Below are 12,498 nucleotides of genomic sequence, written 5' to 3'. Positions count from 1 at the left end.
CTGTGTAAGAATTAATTATGCATCCTAGAATTTGAGACAATTTGAAGAGACCTTTAATTTATTGAAATTTAGTTCAAAATACCATTGATGTAAAAAGTCCAAATCTTTTTAGTATTATGAGAGTAGTTGCTTCTTCTCGGTATCCTTGTTAATTTGTATGGGAATTAAGAGGCATTAAGTCCTGACCCAAACACTAGACTATTATCTCCTCAGCACACTAGTTGTTCCTTGAGAGTAGTGGACAGTTCTCCTCATTTTTGAATCCCTAGAAAACCTAGCATAGTACCTGGTCCATAATGGACACTCAATACGTGTTTCTGGAATGCATGGATGGTTGAAGAAATGAAAAACCTCCACTTCCCACCCATCAGCAAATCCTATTGACTCTATTTTCAAAAATCTATCCAGCGTGTGATGACTTCTCAAAACCACAGCTTGGCTCCCTGTCATCTATCACCTGGTGTAGGATAGTGGCCTCCTAACTGGTGTCCCTATTTCTACAACTGCCTCCACACAGTGTCTTCTCCATACTACAGCCAGTTAAGTCAGATCATGACACTCAAAACCCCTAGTAGTTCCCATCTCACTCAGGAGTAAGAACCAAGTCCTTAAAATGCCCTACAAGACCTACCTATATTTTGTTATTTGTTCCCACCCTGCCCCACTGAGCTCGTCTTTCTCTCCCCCTTCTCTTATTCTCTTCTAACCACTCTGGCTTCTTTTCTGTCTCTCCGACATGCCAGGCATTCTTCTGACTCAGGGCCTTTGCATTTGCTATTCTCTCTGACTGGAACACTTTTCCTGGATATCTTCCTTGCCCAGTCCCTTACCTCCTTCAGTCTCCCTCCACAAGAATGTAAGCTTCATGGGGCAGAAACTTTTTATTTTTTTAATGAGAAATAAAAATTGACTATCCCCAGTGCCCAAAATAAGTGCCTGACACATGGGTGCCTGTCACACGCTGCTGTCACATTTGTTGGAGGGAGGAAGGAAACAAAGAATCAGAAGGTAGGATGTGAAGAGTAAATTAAAATCATGAATATAAAGATTTGGCCATAGGATCTGTGGCTTCTAGTCATATGTGCATCATTAGACTCCACACCTAGAAGGGTTCTAAACTTGACAACTTTTCTGGTAATTTCCTGTCAATATTTTCTAACACCTACAATTATGTTTTCATTTCTTTCTTCCTGCCTTGGAAAAATGCCTTTGCTATAGTTCTAATTGACTCCTACCTGGCACTGAAGGAGTGTGACAAATAACATATAATAGATTGCCTAAGCTTTCTGTTGCTTTTTGTAGAAGCTAAATTGTTTCTCTCAAAAGCCCACTTGAGCCCCTGTCACTGCAGTGGGCACTGTTTGTTTGAGAGCTCCCAGCATCGGCCTTTTGTCTGTTTACTCTGTAGGCACTGTGCTTGCTCCTTACCTGGGGCTGCCTCTTCTCCTCTCTTGCGCCTTTATGTTGTTCTTCTTGGTTTCTCTTTTGGATTGCATGTTGCTTCAAATAAAATCACTAGCAACATATGGCCTATTATGATTCTCTTTTTCCAAACGCTTCCATTTTGTATATTTGTGACAAACTGCAGATTTTGTGAAGATTGCTTCATAATATTTGTTTACCATCTGCTGCACTCTATTTGGTATCTTGCTAGGATTTTTTCCTCCATTTTAAGTGACATTAACAAAATCCAGCCACTACATAGACTTTCTGGTTCTACTTTTGCTTCCCTAAAGTGCTGGAAAATCATATTACTATCCTCCAGGCAACTAGAAAAGCCTGGAATTCTCGTTGTGAACCAGTGTATCAGATCTATTCTCGCCCTTCCTCTTCGACATATCCAGTTATGCTTTTCGGTGAGGTGGCAAAGAACCTCCCTGTATAAGACAAAAAGAGTTCGAAGTATTTTTTCCTACTTCTTGCTGCTTAGTACCACTACTTTCTGTTCTTAACCAGCATATTTAAACCTTTGAACCTCTTTGTTGCCACTTTAGTAAATTTCTATGTTTATAGTTCCAGGGAGTGTAATTTTTGTAGCTAATCCAGTTTGATAGGCAACTAGACAGATTCCTTACTTATATGTGCTTTGTCCAACTTTTTGTTCAGAAAAGTATGTTATGTTTTTGTCATACTAAATTGCTTGATACACTGTTTTACTTTCTTACCCTTCACTAACTTCTCATACCAGCCATTCATTGTCTTTAGAGAAGAGTGCATTTAAATGTTAAGACTATGGTTCGCTGTTGGGTAGCAATCCGGGGGTCAAAGATAGCTTGCCTTTTGGCCAGTACCAGTACTTCTACTCAAAGGTGTGCTTTTCCAACTTGGTCTCCTACTTGACAGGAATAAGGAGTCTTCATTAAAACGGCTGAGCAGAAATATTAAAGAGTGAACTGAACAGTCCCTTAAAGAGCAATTTTTAAAGAAAACAAATACCTGCATAAAATTGGGTTTCCTATTAATCCATAAGCTTTATTAGAATTCCTCTTTCAATTTATCTGAAATCTTTCTCTTAGAGTCAGCATTTATGGGACAGCTCTAACATTTTACCACTAGGTTGGCATCAAAAGCCTCAGTTTTCTGTCCATTTAAATCACAAAGCCTTGTAGTGTTTCATAGCTGCTTTTTATGGAACTGTTGTGTAAGAATTATTCTGGTAACTTTGCTCCCTCACAGTTTTTTCCTGAAATAATCCCTTAGAGGTTTTATAAAATTCTAGAATTCCTGAATCTTTGGTTCAAATGAGACTACAACTCTGGCTTTGAGAACTTTGAGAACGCTCTTTTTCTGGTTCCTGATTTAGAGAGACTATGAGTTAAATGATCTTTCTGGAATCTGTGCCCTTTCTTTACAAGTTGTGAAGACTGTAAGCACTGTCTATCCCATATGCATAATACCTTATTGAAGTTTTGTGTGTATTGAAATTTGACTATAAGCAGTTCCTAACTCTGGTGCAGAAATGAGATTCCCAAAAAACTACTTCATTCTGGCTGAAAATTGCTTTTTACCAAGTTCAGGACTTCATCAAGATCAAATCATTTTCGCCCAAACACAGAATTTGACCTGTTTTTTTGTTTGTTTGTTTGTTTGTTTTATTAAATTCAGTTTTATTGAAATACATTCACATACCATACAATCATCCATAGTATGCAATCCACTGTCCACAGTATGATAACATAATTATGTGTTCATCACCACAGTCTATCTCTGAACATTTTCCTTACATCAGAAAGAACCAGAACAAGAATAAAAAATAAAAGTGAAAAAAGAACACCCAAATCATCCCCCCATCCCACCCCATTTGTCCTTTAGTTTTTATCCCCATTCCTCCACTCATCCATACACTAGATAAAGGGGGTGTGATCCACAAGGTCTTCACAATCACACTGTCACCCCTTGTAATCTACATTATTATATAATTGTCTTCAGGAGTCCAGACTACTGGGTTGGAGTTTGGTAGTTTCAGGTATTTACTTCTAGCTATTCCAGTATATTAAAGCCTAAGAGGTGTTATCTATACAGTGCATAAGAATGTCCACCAGAGTGACCTCTCGACTCCATTTGAAATCTCTCAGCCACTGAAACCATTTCGTCTCATTTTGCATCCCCCTTTTGGTCAAGAAGATACTCTCAGTCCCACGATGCCGGGTCCACATTCATCCCTGGGAGTCATACTCTGCATTGCCAGGGAGATTTACACCCCTGGGAGTCGGGTCCCACGTAGGGGGGAGGGCAGCGAGTTCACCTGTCGAGATGGCTCAGTTAGAGAGAGAGAGGGCCACATCTGAGCAACAAAGAGGTACTCAGGGGGAGACTCTTAGGCACCATTACATGCAAGTTTAGACTCTACTTTGTGGTAATGTCCCATGCTCGAGGGCTCAGCACATCAAACCGCCAGTCCCAATGTTTGTGACAACATCAACACCAGTCCAGGTGAGGATGTCCAACACATCCACACCTTCCCCCAGATCCTTGGGTCTGGGGAGGGGAGGCTGTAAATAGATTTTTTATTATCTTCCCAAATTACTTTGGGATGTGTCACTATTTCACTCCAGCCTATACTAACCTACCGTATCTCACTTCCTATTCAAAGTTCCATGCAATTGTGGTGTTTGAACAAATCGACTGTAGAGTTGTACTGTTTAGAAAATTTAGATCCCATACCAAATAGATATCTATTCCCTTGGTCTCATATGGAAGTTGAAGTTTTAAAACACAATCAGTTTCAACCTTTATCCTTTGGCCTGGCTTGCCCTGGTCTTAACCAGACCTGCTTCATTCATATCACTAATTGAAGTCTGGGCTCTTTTGCAGCTTTTTTTTTTTTTTGACCTGTTTTTAAAACAGAAATGTAAAGTGTTTTTGTATGTGGTATGATGAAGCAATATATCTCCTTAAGCTATATGTTTTTCTCTTCTGTCTCCTGCATTTTTTTTACATTTTTCATTGTGAAATATAACACATATACAGAAAAGTGATAACTTTCAAAGTACAATTTAACAAGTAACTATAGAGCAAATTTCAAAGAATATTATCGGCTACAGTTTAACCTTTTCACTTATTTCCTTCTAGCTATTCTAATACCCTAGCATCTAAAAAAAATTCATATAAGATTCAGTATTCATAATCCTTTGTTAAATCATATCTTTTCTGTTGTCACCCCTTCCTCTCGTTTAATCACTTTCTTGATCTTCAGGAATGTCCAGACAGTGACCACCCTAACCTGTTCATATTGAAAAGGGGTGTCCACATTATGGGGAAGGGGGCTGCATCTGGTTGATGTTCTTGAAGTGGCTGTTGCCTCTGGATTTTGTTACTTATGTAGCATAAGAGCACCCTGAAGGATTTAAGTTTCTGAAAAAACAAACAAACAAAAACCTTAGTGAGTGAAACTTTAGAGTCTCAGATAGGGACCTAGGAATTTCAGGACTACTGTTGATTAGGGCTTGGCATACTGTGGCTACTTGGAGTTTCTGGCTGGAGCCTGCATGAAGTAACCTCCCAGATACCCTCTCAAATTTATTTGAAATCTCTTAGCCACTGAAACCTTATTTCGTTACCGTTATTTTCCCCCCTTTTGGTCAAGAAGACATTCTCAATCCCTCAGTGCCAGGGCCAGTCTCATTCCTGGGAGATGTCTCTAGGGAGACCCACTCCCCTGGGAGTCATGTTCCTTGTAGTGGGGAGCGTAATGAGTTTCTTTGCAGAGTTGGGCTTAGAGAGAGGAAGGCCACATCTGAGCAACAAAAGAGGTTCTCTGGAGGTGCCTCTTAGGCATAATTATAGGTAGGCTTAGCTTCCCTTTTACAACCATAAGTTTCATAAGAGCAAGCTTCAAGATCAAGTGTTTGACTTATTAATTAGGGGGTTCCCTAATTTCGTGTAGCATGTATTTTGTCCAAGATAAACAATTAGTGTCACATATTATCTTCACTTAGTGGTACAGTCACCATCACTCTCAATTTTAGACAATTATTGTAACACAAAACACCCCAAAGCTGTTATCAGCCTCTAATTATTTAACCCTAGTATTAGTGTGGTACCATAAGGTATTCCCATTAGATGTAGTCTATTATATGCAATAGGTAGTTTTTCTCATATACCACTCTGTTGTTAACTCTTTGTACCAGTGTCATACCTTAGAATTTGATCATGCAAACACTTATTTATATTTGTAGTGCTAATCTGTGGGATACATGCCTTTAAACAACCCCTTTCAATCATGTTCACCTTCAGTGTAGCACTGATACTTACAATCCCATTAACAAACGAGCATCACCCCTATCCATTCCCATACGTTTAAGTTCACCCTCATTAACATGTCTGTACATATTAGGTAATCATTCCCCCTTCACTGGCTTCTGTCTGTCTCTAGGTCCCCAGTATTCTACATTATAAGACACTGATTTTACATGATGCAGGGAGTTCATATTAGTGATAACATACAATATCTCTCCTTTTGTGTCTGACTTATTTAACTCAGCAGTATTATGTCTTCAAGGTTCATCCATGTTGTCATATGGTTGAACCTTCTTACTGCCATGTAGTATTCCATTGTATGTATATACCACATTTTGTTTATCCACTCATCTGTTGAAGAGCACTTGGATTGTTTCCATCTCTTGGCAATTGTGAACAGTGTCGCTGTGAACATCGGTATGCAAATGTCTGTTTGTGTCACTGCTTTCAGATCTTCTGGGTATATACTGAGAAGTAGAATTGCTGGATCATAGAGTAACCCACTGTCTAGTTTTCTGAGGAATCACCAAACTGTATTCCACAGTGGCTGTACCATTATACATTCCCACCAGCAATGAATAAGAGTTTCAATTTCTTCATATCCTCTCCAGCATTTGTAGTTTCCTGTTTGTTTAATGGCAGCCATTCTTACTGGTATCAGATGATATCTCATTGTGGTTTTGATTTGTATTTCCCTGATAGTTAGTGAAGATGAACGTTTTTTTTCTTCTGTATTTTTTAGAGAACTTTTTAATTTAGCCTTGAAAACATTAAAGTTTCTAGAACCTATGTAGAAATGCATTTCTTCTGTTTTCCAAAACTAGAATGACACCCCCTTCTCTCCCAGTATGGCTCTAGTTAGTCTATACCTAAAAAACAAACAAAAAAGAAGGTTCTAGACTCATCTAGTCCTTTATGTACATAATATTCCTCAGGAACTTGCCTTCTTTATTACTGAAAGTGACCAATGTGTGGCTTTTATACTGAAAACAGGTCACTCTTGGCAGCTTAATTTCAGTAGTGACTTGATAGCTTCTAGCTATTTTGACATTGTGACTTGATATGGAGTTGGGGAGATTTGCTGGAGTAAACCAGGATTCAGGAGCAAAACTTGGAAACAGAACCTGGGTGAGAGCTGTTGGATTGGTCACTGATCAAGGCTGGCCCGAGTGCTTTTTTCCATCATGCTGTCAGATTGCTCTGGCTGCTGAGGAGAAAAAGGAAGTAGCATTTTACTCCAAAATAGGGTACCAGGGAGAGAGCACATGATTCCTTTTAGAGTTCTCCAGGCCTGGTCACAGAGCAGGAGGGTATCTTCAGAACTGCAGCTGGAAGGGAGGCTGGGTAGATCTTGTGTTGGGTGGAACTCCCCCTGTATTTTTAGTAAGAGTGCCCAGAGCATGTCACGCAAACTTATTTTCTTCATGAGATTTTTTGTGGTTATCCAGGCCTGTGATCAGAGCAATCCCATCTCATCAAGTCAGTAATTATATGCTCAAGAGTGACCCCCCCAAAAAAAAAAGATTGTTTAATAAATTCGCTAGAGCTGAGGCATCCAAACAAGAGCATAATCCTTCCAGGTTGTCACTTTGGGAGGCTGTGTACTTATTCCACCAATGGTCCCATTGCTCAAAAGGTTTTGACATTTTCCTTTCAACCGTGCATTTAGAGTCTACCACATGGGCTGTTTGCACTGTTGACAAATCTTTATCTTTAGAAGGATGAAAGTAGCTAACTAAATATTTAGAAAAAGCCAAAAGTAATTTTGGATCCTGCCTCGCAGATAGTGTGGGTGTGTGATCAGGCTGACAATTCCATTTTGGGTTAAAAATGAGATCTGATATTCTCATATGGTCTATCCTTAGGTTCTGAAAGCAGTTTTTGAAGAAATATTTTTAAAACATTTTGAGTAAGAGAAGCATAATTGAAATAAGTGCTAGTTTCTTGATGTGACTACTCTGATGATAATAGTTGTTCAGATGTATACGTTCTGGTTGTATGTTTCATCAAGTCGTGTTATTCTCTAGTTTTAAGACTATTAAATTATTTTAAAATAGCAAAAAGTTCCTTTTGACGCTTACTGTGGTACTCCATACAAATGAAACTGTTCAGGAAGAGAAAGAGGGGATAGAATGGGATAGATAGATAGAATGGGATATGGGGAGACCTGTATTGTAATCGCTTTGCAAGTTGACCTTAACCTAGGCCCCAGGTTCTTCATCTGTAAAAAGCTAATAATAATGTCTACATCACAGTACTATTGTGATGTTTTTAATGAGGTACTGCATATGGAGCACAGATCATGGTGCCTTGTACGCAATAGAGTTCAATAAATATTAAGCCATTTTTATCATGCTATCTTGACATTTGGGATTGCCTGGAGAAGAGGAAGAATGGAGAAATGGAGGGATAGGTGCTGTTTGGGGAATAAAAAGTAATGATAGTAGAACAAGACTGGCCTCTCTTCAGTTTTTAAAATTCTCCAAACCAAACCCGTTTAGCCATACTCCAGTTATCTTTATGCTACCTAGGTTCATGTCATGAATGACATGAGCAATGTTTTAATTTTCAGCTATCCCTAATATAAAGTTTTACTTCTTTATTGCGTTTCTGATCATATTCAGAACAAAAACAAAATGAGACAAACCAATAATCTCAACATCCCCCCAAAATATGGTGTTGAAGATTTGTATAACAAGTTATATTATGTTCCCACTTGGTATAGATTTTGTATATTAAAAAAATGCAAATCTTACCAGTTGCGTTATGTTGCTTTTTAAACAGATGAAGATGAGGATGGTGATAGAATTACAGTGAGAAGTGACGAAGAAATGAAGGCAATGCTGTCATATGTAAGTATATTACAAATGAGGACTATTTTTTAAAATGTTAATGTAATTGAGGATGTTGTTCCATGGGTATAGTGAGGTTATGAAAGCTAAATCACAGTTGCCATAAATTTTTTCCAAATGATATATAAGTTTTCAGAGATTTCCTTATGTAGAAGTTGAGGGCATTTTTTTTCAAAGGACTTGTACACTTACTGATCATATCATGAACATTAAGAATAATGCATCTTAATGACTTGTATTAGGTATGGTGCAGACTAAATGGACTATCAATTTCCTGTATTTTTTATGCAGTACTTAAAGTAACGGCTTATTGAAAATGAACCCCTGGGCTCTAAAAAATTTTTCAAAATCTACTTTTGACTGGAGATCTCTGTCACCCTTCCAAACATTCTGTAGTTATAATGTAGCTGCAGGCTTAATATGAATACACAATTTAAAGATGTACTCTGGGTTATTTTATTCCCCCTCATGTCTCCCCCCACCCCAGCCCCCCACCCCTCCATGAACTAAAGGGTTACTTACTGAATCAAAATGATCTGAATATATCCTGAAATGACTTTTCTTTTGTGTTTCAAGTTTCACTGAAAAATTTCTTTAGCATTTGTCTGGGACTGAAGTAGATAAACAAGAGAAAAGCTTTAATAATAAGCTTGAAAAATTCAATGAGGAAGAGACATAGCTTCCCTGAGCCCAGATTTGAGCTCTCCTCTCCTTTGTTTTGTTTTGTTTTGTTTTGTTTTATCTAAGTTTGTAATCTGCTTGCAGAATCCTCTCTAGTGGGCTGGTGGAAACATCATTGGACTGGAAGTCAGGAGACCGTGGCCCTTCTCTGGCTTCCTGGCTTTAGGCAAATCACTTAACCTTTCTGTGCTGCAGTTGCCTTATCTGTCAATTGTGGATAATAATACTTGTCCTTTTTACTGCACAGGGTCATTGAAATGATCAAATGGGATAACAGATGTGAAAGCCCTTTGAGAAGTTAAAAGTTCTATACAAATGCAAAGTGGTATTATTGTGGAAATAAAGGAATCAGGACCCTTGCTTTTCATTGAGGCTCTAATCTTAGCCACAGTTAGGTTTTAGGTTTTTGATTGTCTTCAACTTTAACCAGGTTATTGTTTCATTGTAATGAAAACTGTAAAATACCTGTATGGATTTCCACCAGTAGTTTTAATTTAGGGTAGGAAGAAAGAGAACAAGAAGGATGGCATGATTAACAGAGCGTTGCATTCCAACTAGCACAGAGTAAGAAAAGTCAATTTCCCATTGACTTCCCATTAACTTATGTGGGAGTCTTTGTGTACTGAGAATTTAGAGCTGGGCTTATCAGTACCTTGAAAGGCAGAGTAGGAATATTGATAGATGGCTAACTTTCAGAGAATGTGACATGCTTATTTTTGGAAAACACATACACTCATACACACACACACAGATTTGTTCTAGTTTTTTTTAGATATATCCATTGTAGAGAACTGACATCAGTGTATTTTCATTATGCATCTGACATGACCACACACAAAGGTGTGGTTTTGATAATGTACTTTTGGAAAAATCTGACAAACTGTTCTTGTTGAGAAACATTACTGTGTGTGATTATTGTGATAATAATCATTTCAGTTTTTTAAGTGCCTGCTATGTACTGTGAGGTAGATATTCTCATCGCCAATTTTTAGATGAGGGAGCCATGGTTAAGAGACTTGCCCATGGTCTTAGAGCTAGTACAAATGTGAAGATGGAATTTAGGTTCAGCTCCTCCTTGTACCAAAGCCTGTGCTCACTCACTCATCCACATCTTGCAGATTATTATTAGGCTCTTTCTCTGTTATGAATTATTATTAAATTCTGAATGGTTTGTGTTTATTTAATATCTTAGTTTAGATATCTGTAGTCTGTAGTCCTTTTGATTATGCTTATTTTCTCGAATTTCAGTTTTTAATTATTTTTGTGTTATTGGAAAATATTAGAGTCATGTAATTGTACTTAAGTTTACAAGGTTTTCTGGTCCGAAGAGAGATCATTTATTCTCAGATATTTGGATTTCATGAGCTAATTGATTTTTCATTTTTAGATTGGAGGACAGATAGAGGCATGGCAACTTTTAATTTTGCCAAATAAAAACATTCCTAAAGGTATTAAACTAATAAAAATGATCTGCTGCCACCAACATTTCATTTAAAAAAAAGAAAAAATAGTAGGAATCATTTAAAAATTAAAACAATGGACAAGATATAATCTCAAAAGAGAAAAGGGTATTTCTTTAAAGTGAGTAAATTTAGTTTTGTGTAAAACATACTACATTATTCTTATTTTCCTAATTTTCTATGGATGGTAAAAACTTTTTTGTATTGGCACTAGTCCGTGGTTTGTGGTTTGGCTACTATTGACCAGTTGGGTCCAGGCATTTTCATTTGATTCATGCAACAAATATGGATGGGAAACTGAGGCCCCCAAAGAATTTTAACCTCCTTAAGGTAGATTTTCACTCTTCTTATTCTGAGTGTTTGAGTAAAATATTTTAGGATGAAAATATCCCTGAAGGAGGTAACAAGTAAAGTCATTTAAAACTTTGATGGAATTTCCTTTCCTCCTGTCTCTTGGAGTTGCCCCTACCATCACATCCCTTCTGTTTATGTAGAGTCAGGCTTTGACTAAACATTTAAAAAATAAAGAATAGGGGAGTCTCTTTCTCTGAAAGCAGAATCAGTTGGCTGACTGTTCTTTTAATCTGTTCCTTCTTGTTGGAATTTGATTGGGTTACAATTTAGCAAAAAGAGCACCATTTAGACCTAATTTCACAATAGATTTTGAATGATAGTCCTTGTGGTTACCAGCTTGTTATTAAAAACTTGCATTGGTCTTTGTTTTTTAGGTTCATTTTGGCTCTGGGAAACTTCGGTCATAGATGTGTTACTGTGGCATAGGGAAGATACTGAGAGATGACCAGATATTTAGTGTTTTTAAAAAGCAGCTTAGTTTTTCATGTGGAATTCAATAATTTGGGGCCACCTTTGTATTTCTTTAAAAGCAGTATGGGAGCATTCACAGTTAGAGGCACTCTTACTATAAATCCTTTAATTATTGTTTTGCATTGATTACAAAGGTAAAGTGAATAAACAGCCTAGATCTCTGCATAGGAATAAATTTTTTTTTTGCAGAATTGCATTTTTTCCCCCCTGAATGCAAGCATTTTCTGGCTTTGGGCCAACACAAGTGTAAGTTTTTATCAGTAATTTAAATAGATTTTTGTATTTGACCTGACAGTGTTGCCTTTTTAATTGAAAACTTATCAATTATTTAAATAGCTAGCAGCCTTAGGCTGTTAATTTTGTGTGTGCCATAATAATGGCATATAGTGGTTTTTGATACATGTGACACATGGAATATTGTATTGTGGTAAGGATTTGTCATGACGATAGGTTGTTGTGTGCTGTTAAATAATAACCAACGTATTAAGTTAAAGTCTGTTGACACACATTAGTACTACTTTATGTAAGTTATTTAGAAGTTGTATTCTTTTCTGCATTAGATATATTTTTAAGAGATAATGAGAAGAAAACAAAGCTATAATAAATTGTCTTTTAAGAAAATGTAAAGTAATTTGGTCTCCACGGAGATATCTAATGTATTGAAAGAATTCAGCAGCCAAGTGTTATTACAGCACCAATGTGATAGCTTTCTGCGTTTTGTTATGAGTTTGTGTTAATCAACAATCTGTTTTTATAGCGTAGTTTCTTGTAAGTTATGTTGTGAGAATATTTCACTTCTGGGATCATGGCTTTTCCTCTGACACTATTGTATCTTTTTAATTTCCCCGTAAAGTATTTTTTAATTAGAATTTGAAATGCTTTATTGGAAAAAAAAATACACAACCTACATATTCTGAAAACTAAATACCTGATCATTGCTA

The 12,498-nt window shown here is 37.1% G+C and overlaps 1 protein-coding gene across 4 annotated transcripts in view; it reads left to right on the top strand.

Moving 5' to 3' along the window:
* MAP2K5 (mitogen-activated protein kinase kinase 5) overlaps window positions 1-12,498 on the top strand; it is a 320,772-nt gene that overhangs the window by 20,661 nt on the left and 287,613 nt on the right. For all 4 annotated transcript variants that reach the window (XM_037833600.1, XM_037833604.1, XM_037833603.1 and 1 more), the window contains one exon: window positions 8,524-8,591. In XM_037833600.1, the coding sequence (XP_037689528.1) occupies window positions 8,524-8,591 (68 nt within the window). The remainder of the gene's footprint in view (window positions 1-8,523; window positions 8,592-12,498) is intronic.

The sequence above is a fragment of the Choloepus didactylus genome, chromosome 4, assembly GCF_015220235.1.
Source record: "Choloepus didactylus isolate mChoDid1 chromosome 4, mChoDid1.pri, whole genome shotgun sequence".
Classification (NCBI taxonomy): domain Eukaryota; kingdom Metazoa; phylum Chordata; class Mammalia; order Pilosa; family Megalonychidae; genus Choloepus; species Choloepus didactylus.
This window is presented reverse-complemented; position numbering and strand designations above follow the sequence as displayed.